The 22,564-nt window shown below is 45.4% G+C and overlaps 1 protein-coding gene across 1 annotated transcript; it reads right to left on the bottom strand.

The window, feature by feature from the left end:
• Positions 1-18,285: 18,285 nt before the first annotated feature.
• SAT1 (spermidine/spermine N1-acetyltransferase 1) lies at positions 18,286-21,379 on the bottom strand. Its single transcript, XM_032286130.1, has 6 exons — positions 21,041-21,379; positions 20,714-20,765; positions 20,540-20,623; positions 19,072-19,173; positions 18,938-18,978; positions 18,286-18,812 (listed from the first exon to the last, which is right to left on the bottom strand). The coding sequence occupies exons 1-6, from the start codon at positions 21,104-21,106 to the stop codon at positions 18,642-18,644; spliced, it is 516 nt and encodes a 171-aa protein (XP_032142021.1). The 5' UTR covers positions 21,107-21,379; the 3' UTR covers positions 18,286-18,641.
• Between the last annotated feature and the right edge of the window lie 1,185 nt (positions 21,380-22,564).

The raw sequence follows: 22,564 nt of genomic DNA, 5'->3' as shown, positions 1-22,564 counted from the left end.
GATCTTCAAAGAATAGTGCCCGGCCAAGAAATTATATTTAATAAAGAATAACTGAAGGACTGGATATCTGACTTATCTATCTTCAGATCATCAAAAGCCTGTTCAGAGGATGAGGCAGTACTCCTGCTTCAGCAGGGTGGAATTAAGGCCACAATTGGGTGAATGCAAACAGCAGAGGAAGCTTTCAACTGCACGCTAGCTGAAGGTTTTGACAAATACAACATTCAAACGCTGCTTTGAGCTACCATGTAGGTAGTAATTTCCCCATCATTGAATGTGTTCAAGCAGATGCTGACTGATGCCCACCCAGGAACAATAGAAATGGGAGTCCTATGTCAATGCAGTGATTGTAGTGTTTCAGTTTTGTTCAAACATTGTTGCTCACATATGCCCTAAAAGAATTTTGAGGCCGGGAGCAGTGGCTCACAACTATAATTCCATCACTTTGGGAGGCCAAGGCAGGCAGATCATGAGATCAGGAGTTCAAGACCAGCCTGGCTAACATGGTGAATCCCCTGTTTCTACTAAAAATACAAAAAATTAGCTGGGTGTGGTGGCACACACCTGTAATCCAGCTACTTGGAAGGCTGAGGCAGGAGAATCGCTTGAACCCCGGAGGCAGAGGTTGCAGTGAGCCGAGATCATGCCATTGCACTCCAGCCTGGGAAACAAGAGCAAAACTCCTTTAAAAACAAAATCTATTGCCGGGCGCGGTGGCTCAAGCCTGTAATCCCAGCACTTTGGGAGGCCGAGGCGGGTGGATCACGAGGTCAAGAGATCGAGACCATCCTGGTCAACATGGTGAAACCCCGTCTCTACTAAAACTACAAAAAAATTAGCTGGGCATGGTGGCGCGTGCCTGTAATCCCAGCTACTCAGGAGGCTGAGGCAGGAGAATTGCCTGAACCCAGGAGGCGGAGGTTGCGGTGAGCCGAGATCGGGCCATTGCACTCCAGCCTGGGTAACAAGAGCGAAACGTTGTCTCAAAAAAAAAAAAAAAAAATCTATTTCTATTGCTTCAGAATCTTGGCACAGCTCATTTAGCTTGTTCTGTTAATGAAAAGTGCCCGTTCTATAACCTAATGACAAAGCCAGTCCTTACTATCAAACCAATCAACCAAATCAGACTAACTCGTAAATGATGGTGCAGGCCAGGCACAGTGGCCCATGTCTGTAATCCTTGCACTTTGGGAGGCTAGGTGAGCAGAAAGCTTGAGGCCAGGAGTTCAAGACCAGGCACGGGCAACATGGTGAAACCCTGTCTCTAAAAAGAAAAAAAATACAAAAATTAGAATAACAAAATTAGCCAGGCATGGTGATATGCACCTGTAGTCCCAGCTACTCAGAAGACTAAAGTAGGAGGATCGCTTGAGCCAGGAAGGTTGAGGCTGCAGTGAGCCGTGATCTGGCCACTGCACTCCAGGCTGAGTGACAGAGTGAGACCCTGTCTCAAAGGAAAAACAGTTTGTCACCTGGAGTAAAAGTTGCCATTTTCTTTTTCTTTTCTTTACTCTTCTTTCTTTTTTCTTTTTCTATTTTCTTTTTTAACCAAAGCTCTCTTTATTCATGTCTTAAGAAAGAAAATTGTCCTGAACTTAATCTGGAAGAGAACTTTCAGGGCTGAGGTAGTTTACAGTCTATTCCCCAGGAAATCAGCTATCCTGATATAATGCTCGAATAATCTTTTTCTGGAAAGTTATGGTTTCCCCCCAGCTACCTGGCTGCTGAGACTCTGTAACCCATAGTCCATTGTATCCCTTTTGTCTCCACCAAGAAAGAAGTCTTTGAAGTGACGTGCTCAGAAGCTTCTTTCTTTGTGGAACTTGAAATAAAACCCCCATACATGCTCCTACCTAAGCAATCTGAGAAGGGGTCTCAACTCTCAGGGAGCTCTTCCCTTGAGAGCTGTTAAGTTCCTGAATTATTCTTTTTTTGGTACGCAGAGGTTTTTACACCTTGGGGGTAGCACCCTCTGCTAACATTTAGGGCGGGTTAGGGATACACCCTTCTTTAGTAAGATAGGAGAAGGGCATTTATTTATTTATTTATTTTAGAGACAGGAGTTTCACTGTGTTGCCCAGGCTGGTCTTGAACTCCGGGGCTCAAGCCCTCTACCCACCTCCACCTCCTAAAGTGTTAAGAGTACAGCCGAGGCCAGGCACGGTGGCTCACACCTGTAATCACAGCACTTTGGGAGGCCAAGGCAGGTGGATCACCTGAGGTCAGGAGTTTGAGGCCAGCCTGGCCAACATGGTGAAGCCCTGTCTGTACTAAAAATACAAAAATTAGCTGGGCATGGTGGCGGGCGCCTGTAATCCCAGCTACTCGGGAGGCTGAGGCAGGAGAATCACTTGAACCTGGGAGGCGAAGGTTGTAGTGAGTTGAGATCACACCACTGCACTCCAGGCTGGGCAACAAAGTGGGACTCTGTCTCAAAAATAAATAAATAAATAAAAAGAGTGCAGCCATGAGCCACCCCATCCGGCCAAGAAGTGCATTTATGAAAGAGGAGAGAGGCAAGAGGAACCAAGTGTGATCTCTTATTATTATTAAAGTTTTTTCTTTTTTAGAGGCAAGGTCTCACTATATTGCCGAGGCTGGTCTCAAACTCCTGGGCTCAAGGGATCCTCCCACCTTGGCCTCCCCAAGGGCTGGGATTACAGGTATAAGCCTCTGCGCCCGGCCCAAGTGTGACCTCTTAAGCTAAGGAGCATTTGCAGGCAGATCATTTCCGGAAAGAGTATATATAGAAGTTGAGGTTTGGAACCCAGTTTCCTTAAAACTCAGTACCCTGGAATGCTCTTGTAAACCTCAAGCAGTAAATGTTTCCCAGTTTGATGGCCCTAAACTAGATGACTCCTATATGTTTGGGGCAGAAGCTTATATAAATGACCTAGAGCGTAAGAGATCATGTCAAGCGATTATTCTGAAGGCTATGAGATGGAGGCTGTGGGGCAGCATCCTACTACATCTTTTCTCATTTCCCCAAAGTCTGCTCGTCTCAGTTCCGGAGAGATCATGTGGTACCCATTAAAAATAGTCACAGCCAGGCACGGTGGCTCACGCCTCTAATCCCAGCACTTGGGGAGGCCAAGGTGGGCGGATCACCTGAGGTCAGGAGTTCAAGACCAGCCTGGTCAACATGGTAAAACCCTGTATCTACTAAGAAAATACAAAAATTAGCTGGGCATGGTGGCAGGCGCCTGTAATCCCAGCTACTTGGGAGGCTGAGGCAGAGAATTGCTTGAACCCAGCAGGCAGAAGGTTGCGGTGAGCTGAGATCGCGCCACTACACTCCAGCCTGGGCGACAAGAGCAAAATTACATCTCAAAAAAGAAAAGTCTCTAGAAGCCAGGTATGGTGGCTCACGCCTCTAATCCCAGCACTTTGGGAGGCAGAGGTGGGTGGATCACCTGAGGTCAGGAGTTTAAGACCAGCCTGATCAACATGGTGAAGCCTCATCTTTACTAAAAAAAATACAAAAACTAGCTGGGCATGGCGGCAGGTGCCTGAATCCCAGCTACTTGGGAGGCTGAGGCAGAGAAGTGCTTGAACCTGGGAGGTGGAAGTTGCAGTGAGCTGAGATTGCACCACTGCACCCCAGCCTGGGCCACAGAGCGAAAGTATCTCAAAAAAATTTTACAAAAGGTCTCTAGAGGCCGGACGTGGTGGCTTATGCCTCTAATCCCAGCACTTTGGGAGGCTAAGGTGGGCGGATTATCTGAAATCAGGAGTTCTAGATCAGCCTGACCAGCATGGAAAAACCCTGTCTCTAATAAAAATACAAAATTAGCCAGGTGTGGTGGTGCATGCCTGTAATCCCAGCTACTTGGGAGACTGAGGCAGGAGAATCGCTTGAAGCTGGGAGGCAGAGGTGGTGGGGAGTAGAGATTGGCCATCAAAACATTAAACTCCAGCCTGGGCAGCAAGAGCAAAACTCCCTCTGAGAGAGAGAGAGAGAGAGAGAGAGAGAGAGAGATACTGAGAGAGAGAGAGAGACTCTCTTTTGTCAGAGAAATAGTCTCTAGAAGGCAGGCCTCATTAGAGTAGACTTGAAAGAAACAAGTCGTTCGGAGTCTGGCCCCTAGGGGTTGGAGCATAAGAAACCTAAGGGCTTGTTTTAAAAGGTAAATCTCAAAAAGTTATCATCTGACTCAAGACTTGTATATATTTCATTAGAAGAAAGGCATATTCTTTAAAAGAATACTTTTGGTTTTGGCTTTTATCACTTGCAAATGTCAACTTTAAATTCTCACTTCTTCTCTTGGTCCAAATATTATGGAAATGTCATTCTTTCCTACAAGTCATTACCAGGAAATACTTAGCTCTTAAAAGGTACACTCGGCTTTTCCCCACTGAGTTGTAGTTAGAAAGAATAATAAACGTCATGAAATTCAAACCTAGGACAATATATCCGGAAAAATACTAACATAATAACGTAGGTTGCAAAACTTGTTTAGCAAGTTTCAGCTGGAGGTTAATTAAAATCAGCTTGGAAACTTCTTAAAATACAGACTGGAATGTAAACCACACACACACACACACCCACCACCACCTAGATTCTTCCCTCAGGAGCTTGCTCCTCACCACTTCTCTGGATTTCGGTGGGAATGTTTTCCCAGAATTCCATCTGGGCTGGCTGAGACCAGGGCACACCTGACCATAACACAAGCGCTTTCTTCCCATCTCAGGGGAGGAGCAAGAGGGCAGTGGGTAGATAGGCCTTTCCCTCGCAGTTCTAACAAACAGCACACCGACTTTCAGCTCCTTGAGGCTTTGAACCCTTTTGGAAGGTGGGGTGGTATTGGAGTGGGGTTCACGGGTAATGGAGGATTGTAAGAACTTCCCCCAGTGTTACATGTTTTTGGCCAGGCACAGTGGGTTGCTCATACCTGTAATCCTAACACCTTGGGAGGCTGAGGCAGGTGGATCACCTGAGGCCAAGAGTTTAAGACCAGCCTGACCAACATGGTGAAACTTCGTCTCTGCAAAAAAATACAAAAATTAGTCAGATATGGTAGCGTGTGCATGTAATCCCAGTTACTCCAGAGGCTGAGGTACGAGGATCACTTGAGCCTGGGAGGTCAAGGCTGCAGTGATCTGTACTCGTGCCACTCCAGCCTGGGCGACAGAACAAGACCCTGTCTCAAAAAAAAAAAAAAAAAAAAAAAAGGCCGGGCACGGTGGCTCACACCTGTAATCTCAGCACTTTGGGAGGCCAAGGTGGGTGGATTACCTGAGGTCAGAAGTTCGAGACCGTCTTGGTCAACATCATGAAACCCAGTCTCTACAAAAAGTACCCCAAATTAGCTGGGCGTGGTGGCAGGCACCTGTAATCCCAGCTACTCGGGAGGCTGAGGCAGGAGAATCGCTTGAACCTGGGAGGTGGAGGTCAAGATGGCGCCATTGCACTCTAGCCTGGGCAACAAGAGTGAAACTCCATCTTGGCAAAGGGGGGCAGGGGAGAAATACAGAGGAGTTAAGTGACATTGTTCTGGACAGGACAAGAGAGGGCAAAAAGGTCAAAGAACAGGAAAAGGTAGGAATGCTGCCTGCCATTAGACTTGCCTGTAAGAGGCTATTGAACTGGCTGAACATTCTCAGACCTTAGCTGTGTATTTCTTCAGAAGTTCCTAAGGTTACCGCTATTATTCCTTTGTCTGGGCTTGTTCAGAATGATTGTCAGCTAACACCCCATTGGTGTATAAGTATCTGTGAGATGTACAGGAAACAAGGCTGGGTATAATTATAACATAATACTGTAACAACATTGCCCAAGACCGCCTCAGTACTATATGCCAGAGTACATAATGACTGTCTTGCTGACAGGCATTTGGATGGCGCATAGTGTTGGATCCCGTCTGGGAATCAGGCTTGAAGCCAGAGAAACTGGAAAATGATTTTTGTCTTTTAACTCCTTGGGGGCCTGTGTGGAAAATTCAGAAGAGCCAACTTTTGTTTCTAGTGACAGAACTCATATGTAATTTGGCCAGGGACAGTGGCTCACACCTGTAATCCCAGCAATTTGGGAGGCCAAGGCAGGTGGATCACTTAAGGTAAGGAGTTTGAGACCAGCTTGGGTAACATGGTGAAACCCCATCTCTACTAAAAATACAAAAATTAGCTGGGTGTTGGGGGAAGGCACCTGTAATCCCAGCTACTTGGGAGGCTGAGGCAGGAGAATTGATTGAACCCAGGAGGCAGAGGTTGCAGTGAGCTGAGATGGCACCACTGCACTCCAGCCTGGGTGACAGAGTGAGATCCTGTCTCAAAACAAACTCATAAGTAATTCAAGGAAGAAAAAAGCGGATGATTGCTGAACCCCTTGCCTTGCCTCGAAGCTGCTGTAGAGGCCAAGGGAAATCTTTCCCTTCGCCCTCTGACAGTTCCCTGGAAAATCAACTGACAAAAGGCAGATTAGTAGGAGAAATGGCATACAAACTTATTAACATTTGCGGAGGGAAATCACAGAGTGATTACTGCAACCCCCGCCCCATGAGGTACAGAAGCTTATATACCGTCTTGAGGTTACAGGAAGAATGGGGTCTTGGATCTTGGCAAAACGGAAGTGAAGGCCTCTTGTAACCTGTTTAGGGGGTGAAGAGGAGGCCTGGCTGGCGAAGGGGTCTTATTATGTAGGTCAAACCTCACAGGTCGCAGCCCCCTTTCAGGCCTCTAAAGTCCTCTGAAAGCATCAGACTCTCAGTTCATCTTTCCTAGATCAAGACAAGGGAGGGCCTCCGAGAAAGCAGGGCTGCATCAATGCGGATTTTCTCTACAGATACAAGGCTCCACAAAAGACAGCTTTGCAGCTATTCTTGTATTTCCAGCCCTTCTGAATAGCCGTCTTGAAATATGTCAAAGGAGTATGTTGTGGGGTGAAACATTTTGATTTCCTTCACTGGTCTTTTGTGGAAGTGTCGAATTTTTTTGCAGAGCTGGCAGAGACGTGTTGAGACAGGAACAGTGAATAGGAAGCCCGCATTCTCCCTGTTGCTCAACACCAAATCTAAGCACATGCAAGACCTTTCCATGTTTCAAAGAAACAGTCTTAGCCCTAAAGCACCACCAGTGTTTAATGACTAAACGCCACTGTGAATGGTTAGTGAGACTAGACAGTGAGTTGTAGTTTGTGAGGTATAAGTGGAACCTGGCTACCCAGTTCAGATCTCAATCCTATTGCCTTCTGGTTGTATGACATAAATTGATTTGCTTTCTACACCCTACCTTTCTCATACACAAAACGATGGCTTTGCTTTAAGGATTAAATGACATAATCCATGTATAACATGTGGAATGTAGAAAGTGTCCTATAATTATTAGCTTTCTTTTTTTTTTTTTTTTGAGACAGAGTCTCGCTCTGTAGCTGGAGTGCAGTGGCACAATCTCAGCTCACTGCAACCTCCTCCTCCTGGGTTCAGGTGATTCTTGTGCCCTAGCCTCCCAAGTAGCTGGGATTACAGACATGTACAACCATGCCCAGCTAATTTTTGTATTTTTAATAGAGATGGGGTTTCACCATGTTGACCAGGCTGGTCTTGAACTCCTGACCTCATGATCTGCCTTCCTCAACCTCCCAAAGTGCTAGGGTTATGAGTGTGAGCTGTCACACCTGGCCTGGCTTTCTTTTTTCAATTTAACTGTGATTCCCAAAATGGGTGTCTGTTATAGGTAAAGAAAGACATTAGAATTGATTTCTATTTCAGTTTCCCCCTAAAACTGTGACTGGTTTATTCCATTTATTTAATGAACGTTTATGAAGTGTTTACTATGTGCCATGCATGGAATGAGGCCCTGAGGATACAGAGATTATGGGCATAATCCCTGCACCCAGGATGTTTACAGTCAAGAGAAGTAAACATTTTTGTGCACGCTGTTATGCCAAAAGCATAAATAAGTCAGAGGTCAAATAGTGTAATTCAGTGCTTCCCAGTCCCCAGGCCAGAGAGTGGCACTGGTGTGTGGCCTGTTAGGAACCAGGCTGCACAGCAGGAGGTGAGCTGTGGGCCAGCCAGCATTATCGCCTGAGCTCAGCCTCCTGTCAGATCAGCGAGTGGTGGCATTAGATTCTCACAGGAGAGTGAAGCCTATTGTGAACTCTGCATTGGAGGGTTCACAATAGGTTGCACGCTCCTTATGAAAATCTAATGCCTGCTGATCTGCAGTGGAACAGTTTCATCTAAAAACCATCCCCCCATCTGTGGAAAAATTGTCTTCCATGAAATTGATCCCTGGTGCCAAAAAGTTTGGAGATTGCTGGTGTAGCTCAACAGCTTAGAAAAGTGGCAGCAGTGTGGTAGAAAAAGCACACAGTTGTGAAGGCACAAACGTGGTTGATAGCCCAGACCTGCACCCCCTGTAATGAATCCAAGTTGCTTAAACTCCCTGAGCCTCCATTTCCTCATCTTTGAAATAGGCCTGGGCTGGTCACAGTGGCTCACACCTGTCATCCCAGCACTTTGGGAGTCCAAGGCCGGCAGATCACTTGAACCCAGGAGTTTAAGACCAGCCTGGGCAACGTGATGAGACCCCCGTCTCTGCAAAAAAAAAAAAAAAAAAAACAAAAAAAAACAACCAAAAATTAGCTAGGAGTTTGGTAGTATGCACCGGTAGTCTCAGCTACTCAGGAGACTAAGGTGAGAAGATCAATTGAGCCTGGAAAGTTGAGGCTGCAGTGAGCTGCGATCACACCCCTGCATTGCACCTGGACAACAGAATGAGACCCTGTCTCAATAAAGTAAATTACAGTAAAATAAGATGGGCCTGATCCAGTGGTGTGCTGCAAGCTGCTCCTACTGGCTTGTGAGAACCTATTGTTAAATACTCAGGAATTTTGTCAGCCAGTTGCTTAAAACCATTGGTACACCCTTGGTGGAAGTATTTACACCATGGAAATCAGTCAATTCTACAAATCAAGGATACCCCACCTCCAGCTGACTTACTAGTGTACCACTGGAATACCCTACAATATTGTTATGGGCATTTATGAAATAAAATCACAGTGTCTGGCACATAGTAGATGTTCCATGTAGGGTGACTATAAATATATCACATAGAATATATTCATAATGTATATCTGCCAGGCACAGTGGCTCACACCTGTAATGCCAACACTTTGGGAGGCCAAGGCGGGTAGATCACCTGAGGTTAGGAGTTTGAGACCAGTCTGGCCAACAAGGTGAAACCCTGTCTTTACTAAAAATACAAAAAAAAAAAAAAATTAGGGGTGGTGGCACATGTCTGTAATCCCAGCTACTCGAGGCTGAGGCAGGAGAATTGCTTGAACCCGGGAGGTGGAGGTTACAGTGAGCCGAGATTGCGCTATTGCACTCCAGCCTGGGTGACAGAATAAGACTCCGTCTCCAAATAAATAAATAAAAAGAAATAAAAGAAGTTTGTTTTTATTCTCATAAATGAAGAAAAGCCAGGATCTAATTCAATTTCCTGTGACTCCAAGACAAGTGTTCACCAGACTCAAACTGCCTCTGGACCACATCTCTACGCAAACAGAGATTTGCTGTTGTGGATTTAGCTGTTTTGAAACCGCTTGTTGCTGTTGTTGTTATTGACTCACTGGATAAAAGAAAGCAGTATAAACACTGAGGTGAAAGAAGACCATGTTGTCCCACAGCTGGTGGAACACGTCCTCAGGGAAGCCTGGAGTGAATGCAGCCACTCTCAAGCACCACTTTAAAAGGATCTCCCTGCTGTGCCTGTGTCATTATCATAACAGAGAACTGTGAACAACACCTGCTCCCAATAAATGTAGTTTCCCCCGGGAACCACTGAAGCTCAGAATTACCTAGCCATTGATGTCAGGTCTGGGGGAGGAAATGTACTAGATGAGCCTGGGAAAACTTAAAAGGGAAGAAGTTAACAAAGGTTTCTGGGGTCTCGTCCAAAGGACTCAACTCTGGAGCCAACTTGAAGAAGCTTTCACTGGACAATTAGGGAAATCTGAGCTTCCATAAGAAAAATAATAGCAAGTAATTAAGACACAGGAAATGCTAAGAGGCTTTGAGTTAATTATGATACTTCAGGCTGGGCACAGTGGCTCATGCCTGGAATTCCAATACTTTGGGAGGCTGAAGTGAGAGGATAGCTTGAGCTCACGAGTTCAAGACCAGCGTGGGCAACATGGTGAAACACCGACTGCATATTATTAAATAATAATTATAATGCTACTTAAAAGGAAAAAAAAGCCTAACTGGAAGATGCTGGGGGCACTAAATTCATTCTTTTGGAAACTAGTAAAGGGAGTAATTAAGCATTTATTCTGCCTCTTCTGGGTGAACTGTGTATCTCAGGGTAACAAAATGTAAGATGGGGGAAAGTTCTCTATTTTAATAATAATAATAATTTTTTATAGAGACGGGGGTCTCACTATGTTGCTCAGGCTGGTCTTGAACTCCTGGGCTCAAGTGACCCTCCCGCCTCGGCCTCCCAAAGTGCTAGGATTACAGGTGTGAGCCACAGCACCCGGCTGAAAGTTCTCTTTATAGAACTATTCTAGCTCATAAAGAATGGTAGAATATCATCATTTTGCACTCCTAATTGATCAACATACGTTAAGTATTGATGTTAACAGCTGCCAGCAGCACAGACACGACCAGGCATTTTTTGCCTCTTGAGGGGAAAAACATCACCTATGAAATATTCTTGCCAAAAACTCAAACCTGAATCTGATCAAGTATTACTGCTGATGCCTTTGGCACTTTTTTTTTTTTGGGACAGAGTCTCGCTCTGTCACACAGGCTGGAGTGCAACGGCGCAATCTTGGCTCACTGCAACTTCCATCTCCCAGTTTCAAGCGATTCTCAGTTCTCAGCCTCCCAAGTAGCTGGGTTTATAGGTGCACACCACCACACCCAGTTAAGTTTTGTATTTTTAGTAGAGGCAGGGTTTCACCATGTTGGCCATGCTGGTCTCAAACTCCTGACCTCAAGTGATCCTCCCGCCTCGGCCTCTCAAAGTGCTGGGATTACAGGCATGAGCTACTTCACCAGACCCCTGGCACCACTTTGGTATGAACATAAAAATATAAGTAAATGAGGAATCTCTCTCAGGGTGTGGCATTAGTATTTTTATGGTGATTTCCAGGCCATCCTAATGTGTAGTCCATACTGAGAGCCACTGCTTTTTTTTTTTTTTTTTTTGAGACAGAGCCTCGTTCTTGTTGCGTAGGCTGGAGTGCAACAATGGTGGGATCTTGGCTAACTGCAACCTCCGCCTCCCAGGTTCAAACCATTCTCCTGCCTCAGCTTCCTGAGTAGCTGGGATTACAGGCACCCACCACCAAACCCGGCTAATTTTTGTATTTTTAGTAGAGACAGGGTTTCACCGTGTTGGACAGGCTGATCTCAAACTCCTGACCTTGTGATCTGCCCTTCTTGGCCTCCCAAAGTGCTGGGATTACAGGAGTGAGCCACTGCACCCAGATGAGCCATGGCTTTTGATGATCCAGAAAACGCTATTACTGATTATTCTTTGGAATAGAATCCCACAGAAACACCATTCTTTCAGAGACTGTGAGGTCCTCTGAGACTATGGCAGGAACCCCAATGGTTTGAGAATTGGTTTGGAGCTTGATTCCCAGGTCTAGTTGTGTGGCCTTGGGCAACTTAACCGCTCTGAGATTTAGTTTCTCGTTGTAAAAAGAAACTAATAATTGTACCAGTCTCGTATGGTGGTTGTGAGAATTAGATGAAATAATAATATATGCAAGGTGCTAAACTGAATGCTTGGTTCCTGGTTAGTGCTTAATAAATGTTAGCTTTTATCACTAGCTAATTTCCTTTCTTTTTTTTTTGAGATGGAGTCTCTCCCTGTTACCCAGGCTGGAATGCAGTGGTGTGATCTCAGCTCACTGCAACCTCCCGGGTTCAAGCGATTATCCAGCCTCATCCTCCCAAGTAGCTGGGATAACAGGTGTACGCCACCACGCCAGGCTAATTTTTTTATTTTTAGTAGAGACGGGGTTTCACCATGTTGGCCAGACTGGTCTCGAACTCCTGACCTCAGGTGATCCTCCTGCCTCGGCCTCCCAAAGTGCTAGCATTACAGGTGTGAGCCACTGCACCTGGCCAGTAGCTATTATTTTGAAAACCAACTGGAAGCTACTGAAACATTTGCAGGGCAGATGTGAGCCACAAGAATGTGCTGAAATAGGGTGCTGGGAGAATACTAAGAGGAAGCCCAGACAGAAAACACAAAGAAAAGGGATGAGGATGAAGCACAAGGTCATTCTGAGGTGACAATCCAGAGAAAGAGATGTTGAAAAAGCAAGAAAACAAAGATGGCATGGGCTGGGTGTGGTGGCTCACATCTGCAATCCCAGCAGTTGGGAGGCTGAGGTGGGAAGATGGCTTAAAGCTAGGAGTTCGACACCAGCCTAGACAACCTGGTGAGATCCTGTCTCTACAAAAAATAATTTAAAAAAGTAACTGGGGGTGATGATATATGCTTGTAGGCCCAGCTACCCAGGAGGCTGAGGTGAGAGGATCGTTTGAGCTTGGGAGGTCGAGGCTGCAGTGAACCCTGATCGCACCACTGCAACCTTGCCTGGGTGACAGAAGGAGACCTTGTCTCAAAAAACGAACAGGGCCTGGCGTGGTGGCTCACGCCTGTAATCCCAGCACTTTAGGAGGCCGAGGCGGGCAGATCACCTGAGGTCAGGAGTTCGAGACCAGCCTAGCTGGCCAACATGGTGAAACCCCGTCTCTACTAAAAATACAAAAATTAACCTGGCGTGGGGGTGCACCCCTGTAATCCTCGCTCCTCTGGAGGCTGAGGCAGGAGAATCGCTTGAACCCGGGAGGTGGAGGTTGCAGTGAGCTGAGATCGCACCACTGCACTCCAGCCTGGGTAACAAAAGTGAAACTCCATCTGAAAACAAACAAAAAACAACAAAGATGGCACCTGTCAAGGAAACAGAATTCTAGGAGCAGACATGGCCACCTGCAAGCTCAGAGGAAGGTCATGCCTGTCACAGTCAGGGAGGAAATTGCTTCACTCCTAGCAGGAGAAGGTGGCTGGTTTCCCAGGGCATGGCCAGTTCCATCAGTTGCTGGTGAGCAGCCACTTGCTTCAATGAACCGTGATAAGCATCATCCATTCTAGGCCCTACCGGGTCCCCAGTGGAAAGGAGACTAACTGGAAGGGGTGGAGTGGGTCTAAGACATTAATAAATTATTAGGTTTCTTCTGGATTGTTTCTTCAGTATTTCTGTAAAAAAGACTCTACCTTCTTTCCCTAGAAAGACTACTCTGGGGAATCTAAGTGGTTGATGATCTTGGGGTCTGGTCTGGATGATGACCACGACTCCACTATCAACCCTGTAATCAGATTGGTAGTAGGATGTCTTAAGCTTATTCATGGACAATCCTGTTTTAATAGCATCAAAAATTTTTGATTTTATGAATCTTTTAGTGACATCATAAACTTAGCAAATAAGTTCTTTTTTTTTATTTGGAGACAGAGTCTCACCCTGTCACCAGGCTGGAGTGTAGTGGCGCTCACCTCAGTCTTCGCCTCCTGGGTTCAAGCAATTCTCCTGCCTCAGCCTCCCAAGTAGCTGGAACTACAGGCATGCACCACCATGCCTAGCTAATTTTTGTATTTTTAGTAGAGATAGGGTTTCACCATGTTGGCCAGGATGGTCTCGATCTCTTGACCTCGGTGATCTACCCACCTCCGCCTCCCTGCTGGGATTACAGGTATGAAAGTTATTGTTTTTAACACACACGGTAAACCCAAAATATCCTGATGCAATAATTGGTAAGTCCTTAGACCTGAAATACTATTTCTCTGAAATAATTCTGTTAGGCATAATATTTTAGTAAAATAGTAATTTTAAAGATATTTTTTGCCTGGTGCAGTGGCTCACACCTGTAATCCCAGAACTTTGGGAGACTGAGGCGGGTGGATCACGAGGTCAGGAGTTCGAGACCAGTCTGGTCAACACAGTGAAATCCCATCTCTACTAAAAATACAAAAACAATTAGCCAGGTGTAGTGGTGTGCGCCTGTAATCCCAGCTACTCGGGAGGCAGAGGCAGGAGTATTGTGTGAACCTGGGAGGGGGAGGTTGCAATGAGCCAAGATTGAGCCATTGCACTCTAGCCCCGGCGACAGTGTGAGACTCTGTCTCAAAAAAAAAAAAAAAAAAAAAAAAACTATTTTTATGGGAGTGTTGCTTATGTGGACTACTTTTTTCCTTTTTCATGTTTATTATTGTTTGTTGTTTCTTTTCCGATAATTTCCCCATAACATGTTTTCTTACTTGCCTGGTGACTTCAAACTTTACAGATTTGCTTTATAGTTCAGTTTTTATTTTTTATTTATTTATTTATTTATTTATTTATTTTTTGAGACGGAGTTTCGCTCTTACCCAGGCTGGAGTGCAATGGCGCGATCTCGGCTCACCGCAACCTCCGCCTCCCGGGTTCAGGCAATTCTCCTGCCTCAGCCTCCTGAGTAGCTAGGATTACAGGCACGCGCCACCACGCCCAGCTAATGTTTTGTATTTTTAGTAGAGACGGGGTTTCACCAGGTTGACCAGGATGGTCTCGATCTCTTGACCTCGTGATCCACCCGCCTCGGCCTCCCAAAGTGCTGGGATTACAGGCTTGAGCCACCGCGCCCGGCTATAGTTCAGTTTTTAAAGAGGTGTCTTTGTAATTGAGTTGAGCTTGCAGTGGGCTAATGCTGTGGTGTTTCAGCTTCTAAATATTACACTTGGCTGGGCACGGTGGCTCATGCCTGTAATCCCAGCACTTTGGGAGGCCGAGGTGGGAGGATCACTTGAGGCCAGGAGTTGGAGACCAGCCTGGGAGATGTAGCGAGACCTCATCTCTACAAAAAAATTAACAACAACAACAAAAAAATGCCGGGCGTCGTGCTACATTCCTGTAGTCTAGCTACTTAGGATGTACTCAGGATGCTGAGGCAGGAGGATTGCTTGAGCCCAGAAGGTCGAGTCTGCAAGTAAGCTTTAATTGCACACTGCACTCCAGCCTGGGCAACAGACTGAGAACCTGTCTCAGGAAAAAATAAAATAAAAGCCGGGCGCGGTGGCTCAAGCCCGTAATCCCAGCACTTTGGGAGGCCGAGGTGGGTGGATCACGAGGTCAAGAGATCGAGACCATCCTGGTCAACATGATGAAACCCTGTCTCTACTAAAAATACAAAAATTAGCTGGGCATGGTGGCGTGCGCCTGTAGTGCCAGCTACTTGGGAGGCTGAGGCAGGAGAATTGCTTGAACCCAGGAGACAGAGACTGCGGTGAGCCTAGATTGCGCCATTGCACTCCAGCCTGGGTAACAAGAGCGAAACTTTATCTCAAAAAACAAACAAAAAAATTCCTTCTGTGGAACATATAAAAAAAGAAAGGAAAATAAATAAATAAATAAAATAAAAATTAAATTTTACACTTAAGTGACTTCTCTAAAGTGGATACAAAAACTTCATAAAAGCCTTTATCGGCTGGGCGCGGTGGCTTACGCCTGTAATCCCAGCTCTTTGGGAGGCTCAGGCGGGTGGATCACGAGGTGAGGAGATCGAGACCATCCTGGCCAACATGGTGAAACCCCATCTCTACTAAAGATACAAAAAATTAGCCAGGCGTGGTGGTGGGCACCTGTAGTCCCAGCTACTCAGGAGGATGAGACAGGAGAATCGCTTGAACTCGGGACGTGGAGGTTGCAGTGAGTCGAGATCGCGCCACTGCACTCTAGCCTGGCGACAGGGCGAGACTCATGTCAAAAAAAAAAAAAAAAAAGGCTGGGCGCAGTGGCTCACACCTGTAATCTCAGCACTTTGGGAGGCCAAGGTGGGTGGATCACAAGGTCAGAGGTTCAAGACCAGCCTGGCCAAGATGGTGAAACCCTGTTTCTCCTAAAAATACAAAAATGAACCGGGCAAGGTGGCGGGTACCTGTAATCCCAGCTACTCAGGAGGCTGAGGCAGAGAATTGCTTGAACCTCAGAGGTGGAGGTTGCAATGAGCTGAGATCACGCCACTACACTCCAGCCTGGGTGACACAGGGAAGACTCCATCTCAAAAAAAAAAAAAAAAAAGCCTTTATCTTAACAATACTGGGCCTTTAAGGCTAAGCTCTAAGAAAGATGAGAAAACAAAGAGTTATATTGTAACTTGCTTGGTTAATTTAATTTATTCATATATTTAACCACAGTCAGCATGTAGTTGTTTTCCTCTGAGAGGCTCACTTTCCAAAACACAGTTTGCAAAATATCTTACTTCCCCACAAGGCTCTTTGTGTTTAGTTACCCTTTTATTTTTGCCAGTTTCTCTTATGTAGTTACTTGCCTGCCTAATAGGTCCCTGGTTGATGATTGACTTGTGAGCCTGTTTTCATGGCATGCTCGCTGAGCCACCGATAAACCCCAAAGCCCTCCTGTATTAAATATAAAACAGGGTTACACTTTTACATATGGCTGCCTTCTAATCTAGGAAGCCACAACAGACACTGATACAAAGGATGGCGGGACAACATTCCCTTCGACCAAGGCACTCAGTATTTCCTGGAGAACACGGAGAGATACAGAGCATTGTTTTCAGGTATCTGACTTCTTTTGGAAAACATTTATCTTGGATCTTAGTCTACCAGTGTTCTTATCAACTACTGTTTTCATTATTGTGGAAATTAGTCGGTTTAGGAATTTGGGCCAATGTAATGAATAATGAAAGGAGTTCACATATCTAAGGGGAAAACGGTCTTTTCCTCTTTTTTTTTTTTTGAGACGGAGTTTCGCTCTTGTTACCCAGGCTGGAGTGCAATGGCGCGATCTCGGCTCACCGCAACCTCCGTCTCCTGGGTTCAGGCAATTCTCCTGCCTCAGCCTCCTGAGTAGCTGGGATTACAGGCACGCGCCACCATGCCCAGCTAATTTTTTGTAGTTTTAGTAGAGACGGGGTTTCACCATGTTGACCAGGATGGTCTCGATCTCTTGACCTCGTGATCCACCCGCCTCGGCCTCCCAACGGTCTTTTCCTCTTACCTCTTCTTTTTCATTTCAGTCCTTAGAAAGCATTTGTTTACTTCTTTCCCTCCTGGCAATTTTAAGGGCTATTGTTTCTCTGCTCTAAAAATCCATTGTATTAACACAGTACTACAAATTCACCCTCCAAATAAGATGCTAATTTGTCTGATTTGTACCTGTGTCCAACCGGAGCTTTTCTGTTTGCAAATTTCCTGTAAAAATGTGTACTATTTCAGTTCACAGAAGACACTTATTTCAGTGATCCACTTTACTGTCAAAATTATCTTGGTCAGGTGCCATGGCTCACGCCTGTAATCCCAATACTTTGGGAGGCTGAGGCAGGAGAATCTGAGACCAGCCTAGGCAATTTAGTGAGACCCTGTGTCTATTAAAAATTAAAAAAAAAAAAAAATTAGCCGGGCATGGTGACATACACCTGTAGTCCCAGGTACTTGGGAGGCTGAGGTGGGAAAATCGCTTGAACCAGGAAGATAAGGCTACAGTGAGCTGTGATCACACCACTGCACTCCAGCCTGGGCAAAAGGGTGAGAACTTGGCTCTATTTTTAAAAAGTCTTGTGTGGCATGAGGTTTTCGGTAACAAGATGTTTTTTCTCGATATTCAATGTTTCATAATCGCAGCTCCACATTTTACTTGTGTAATGATTGGCTTATTCACTGTGGGCCTCGGTTTCTAACTTGGTTTTTCAGCCCTTGAAAATTCTGTCAGATGCAGTGTACAGTGTCATCAGTGTAAAAAGTCATGTTTTGCCAGGTGCGGTGGCTCATGCCTGTAATTTCAGCACTTTGGGAGGCTGAGGTGGGTGGATTACTTGAGGTCAGGAGTTCAAGACCAGCCTGGCCAACGTGGCAAAGCCCTATCTCTACTGAAAATACATAAATTTTCTGAATACAGTGGCACACACCTATAGCCCCAGCTACTCAGGAGGCTGAGGCATGAGAATTGCTTGAATCTGGGAAGTGGAGGTTGCAGCGAGCTGAGATTGCGCCACTGCACTCCAGCCTGGGCAACAGAGGGAGACTCTGTCTCAATTTAAAAAAAGTCGTTTTACATGTTGCTACATATAAAACCTTGATAGTCAACTGGCTTCTATCCAGACTTTGTTAATACTAGCATAACAAATGATCATAAAAACTTTAAATTGGGTTAAAAATTATTTTGAGCAATTGTATTTATCCAATGATGTCTGCGGGTCATTTTAGTCTTCAACAGCAAGAAAAATGTGTAAGAAATAAAGAATTAGTGAAAAAGCTTACACCAAACAATTAAATCAAAGAGTAGTTTATTAAAAAAGAATCAAAACAGAAACTCTAAGTACCAGTGTGTACATTGTACACATTTAAATGACTCACGAGAATGAAGTTTTTTTCATATATATTAAGATCACACCACCTTGTTGTTTATCGAAAGAGTTTCAAGAACTATCTGACTCTCCAAACTGCCTCTGAGATTGCCATTTTTAAACAGACCTCATTTCAAACATGCAACAACGCCACTGGTAATAAAGCTTTGGAATGGGTGCTCATTCTATTATTTCACTACTAACAGCATAGAAAGCAAGATAAGCTGGGAATTTATTCTAAAATAGAATGGAGGTTGTCATCATCTACGCCAGCACTCCTCACTCCTCCGTTGCCATTTTTAGCAAGTACTCCTTGTCAATCTTGAACAGTCTCCAACCCTCTTCACTGGACAGGTCAGAAGCACCTCTTCTTTTGTAGAAGTTGATGGATGGTTCATTCCATTCTGCTACCAAGAAGTGCATACTGCTGCAGCGACACTTCATTGCAACCTATCATGAGAGAGTAAAATACAAACCCCATGACATTTCAGCCTGCTTTCAAGACCCAATTTTTATTCCATCATTAAAATAATCCAGTAAACTTACAAATTTGGAAACCAAAAACTACGACATACCCTGCTTAGATTCTTCAGAATTTCTGATCCTATGCCAAAGCCTAAAAAGTTAAAGAGAAATATGATTTTAAAAGTCATTGTAAGGATTTACAGCCCTAAACTCTTCAGACCCTCTGCCCCAAACTAAATCATACCTCTATAATCACTCATCACGAAGAAGTCCTCAAGATACAATAACTTGCCAATCCACGGGTCATAGGTAAAATAGTACATGGCAAAACCAACAATGCTGTGTCCTGTAATAAGAGTATCACATGAGATGTGGAGAAGGAAAACATTCCATAAAAGTTGTAGCTGCAGAATCAGAGGCCTATCATAGGTTTTAAAAAACATACATGCATGTGTTACAGAAACAAGCAGCCACGAGTGTCTCATGATTTACATGAGTGCAGTCCAGGCCACTGCTGGATGATCTCACTGTTCTGAGAACATGTATTTGCAAAAAGCACACATCAGAACTCACTGAAGTCAGGCTACAACTGTGGACTTGCCACTCTGCAGACTGCTGGATCTCACACTCAGGAAGCTTTCATTACTTGCCAGAGCAAAACTGCTACGGTTTTAAACTTGCACACACATTATTCACATCCTATTGGTATACTGGTATGTTGACTTGGGAATAAGTCAGGTTTACACGGCAGTTCAGAATAGTCGATATTTGTAAGTTTACAAAGTCTTGCTTCCTTAAAGGTCAGAACATCAGGCCAAAGTACAACGTTTAATTTCAGAACTTGCCTTCCAATTTACATATTTTCAATTTGCTCTCCCCATTTGTTGAGTCAGAAGCAGCAGCATTGCCCAGAAACAGGTATTACGTAACACCCACATACTCTAAAAAGTACTCATCCCTTATGTTTTCTGCTGAATTCTTACAGCCTGAGGAACAGACGTCAGAAAAAAAAGCACCCACCCAAACAACTTCCCCTTTTAGCTGAGCTGTCTTCTGACCAATCAACAGGGATCAGCAAGAAAAAAAAAGGCATCTGACACCCTCTTAACTGGTGTCTACTATTCCAAATGGAGGCAAAGGTTTCAAATTAAACTTTCTAGCCATTTTATATTCCTTTGCAAACAGATAGGAAGCGAGTATCACAGTGGGTTTCTGATCTACCGTGTTTTAACTGTGTGATAATAGGACCTTACCTCATTTATCATGATCATCTACTTTATTGTGTAAAGGATCTTTTAGTTACCTCCCCGCCCATCCATGTACACGGAAGGGCCATGTACATGGCGAAGCTAGAGACTGTAACCTGAAGATTGGGACAAATTAAAGAAAAAAATGTGATTTAACACAATTACAAAAACGGTCACGTTAGGGTCAAACAAGAACCATTTTATGAAACTGAATTACAACAAATGACATTATACCTAACTCTTCCGAGTCTCCACAGCACTCTGATACTTAAACTCTTTTACCCTGCCCTATTATTCTCAAGTGCAGCGTATCTAATTTTTTTTTCCTCAGTACTTTGAACCCTTGCTATTTTTTTCTGTCCAACTTCTCAGTAACTTCGGCCTGTGGAGTCAGGGCTACACCGCCAACACTACTTCTTACATAACACTCGCTCTCTCTGGCTTCTGGAAAGGGAGAGGAGTTACCTTCCGGAGTCCAGTGCTCTTTGGGGACTTCTGCAACCAGGCAGTGGTAAAAGGGGTGCTCTCCAAAGCCATCTTCTAGCAGATCTGCAAGAAGGGACAACAGGGGTGGTAACGGCCTCGGCGAAGGTGCCAAGCACCGAACGCTTTCCCCCCACCCCGCTGCTGTTGAATTACCTTTTTCAGTTAAGATTACTTGTTCTTCCATGTATTCATATTTAGCTAGCTCCTGGGGGCATGCACATAGGAGAGAGAGAAGCGGAAAACAAAATAAGGCTCCGGCCAGGCCAGCTCAGAGGAAGGGAATGGGGCGGGCGGGGCGCGGTGGCGGCCCGCCCAGGGTGGCGGCCGCACCGGAGATGGGGCGAAGGGAGGCAGGCGCAGAAAGGGGAACAGGCTGGGCTCTCACACCGGCCCAGACCCCAAGACGTGGATCCTCCCCCACCCCGGAAAACGGAGCCATCTCCACCCCACGCCCCGAGGGGAGCTCGGGCTCTCCGCTACCTTGATCAGCCGCAGTATGTCACTGCAGTCGGCGGCAGTGGCTGGGCGGATCACGAATTTAGCCATTTTCGTCTTTTGCTTTTCTTCCCTTTGCGGACCAGGCCCCTGTACTTGAACAGTAGGAGGAGGTGGTTCCTCATTCGTCTCCCGGGAGCGTCCTCTTCTCAGTCAGGCTGGCACCATGACCCAGCGAACCTCGGCGAGTGACGGAAAAACCCCAGCAGACTTACGACTAAGCTGCGCACTTAAGCGCTGGCGCGGCCCAGCTCTTAAGCGCGAGAAGCCCCGCCTCGGGCCGTGAGGCGAAGGTCTCTCGTCCAATGAGGTCGCGGCCCCGCGGCGCACCGCTTCCTCTCCCAGGCACCACCCTCTCTTTCAGGAGCCCGTGTGAACCCGTAGGACAACGGCGTAGGCTGCGGGACGCGCTGTGGAAATCGCTAGCCGCGCCCTCTAGTGGCGCTTTGCGGAGTCTTCCCGGAAACCCCACCAGCAGCCCGTGTGTCCTCTAGTAACCTTTGCAAAAGAAGGAGTGGGATTCTCTCTGCGGCCCCCGACCATTGACCTTGCTCTTTTCTCCTTGGCCGGTCAGGGAAGCAAACTCAGGAGCCCTGGCCTTAGGAGATGGGAGAATGATTAAAGCAGCGGTTCTCAAAGTGTGATCCGGGAGGCCCTGCAGATCCCAAGATCCTTTCTAGAGGTTCGGTGGCAGAACTAGTTTTAGAATAATAGACGTCATTTGCCTTTTCAACTCGCAATGGAATTTTCCATAGGTGACCCGATGTCTAATGATGACACTGCTGTTATGACCAAAGGAATGTGAGCTTGTATATTTTTGTGGTTTTTAGAATTTCCTAGGGTAGGTTATTTGGATTTCCCAATAATCTTTTTTCCTTATACTTGTGGTTTTTAGAGTTAACAGGATATTTTTTCTTACTTTTCTAACCTTCTTGTACCTTCTCAAATCTCTGATGTTCCTTGACACCTTTCCTTCTGCCTGAGGTATATTCTTCCTAATTTCCTTTAGTAAAGATCTGCTTTTGCCAAACTTTCTCAGTGCTGGTCTGAATGTGTCTTTATCTTATAATTCTTTTTTATTACAGTAGTCAAGTGCAGTAGTGAAAGTAAAATAAGGAGTTTGATCTGTAGCTGACTATAAACAATCGAGATAACTTACTACCTTTGGACCAGCCCATCTTAAAATTCTTTTTTTAAATTTTTTTATTTTTTAGAGACAAGGTCTCACCATGTTGGTCAGGCTGGTCTCAAATTCCTGACTTCACGTGATCCTCCCGCCTCTGCCTCCCAAAGTGCTGGGATTACGGGTGTGAGCCACCACACCCGGCCTCCATCTTAAAATTCTTGAAGGGTTTATTTCACTGTTGATAGATTTTGAGGTTCAGAAGTTTTCCTCTTTCAGCACATTGGTGGTATCTGTCTTCTAACTTCAGTTGCTGTTAAAAGTTGTTGTAATCCCCACTTGCTCCATCCTCTGTGCTTCATTTCCTTTAACTTCTTTTTTGAAAT

The sequence above is a fragment of the Sapajus apella genome, unplaced genomic scaffold (genome assembly GCF_009761245.1).
Source record: "Sapajus apella isolate SASKATOON/1434 unplaced genomic scaffold, GSC_monkey_1.0 scaffold17, whole genome shotgun sequence".
Lineage (NCBI taxonomy): Eukaryota > Metazoa > Chordata > Mammalia > Primates > Cebidae > Sapajus > Sapajus apella.
The sequence above is the reverse complement of the archived record's forward strand: the minus strand, read 5'-3'. Positions and strand labels throughout refer to the sequence as shown.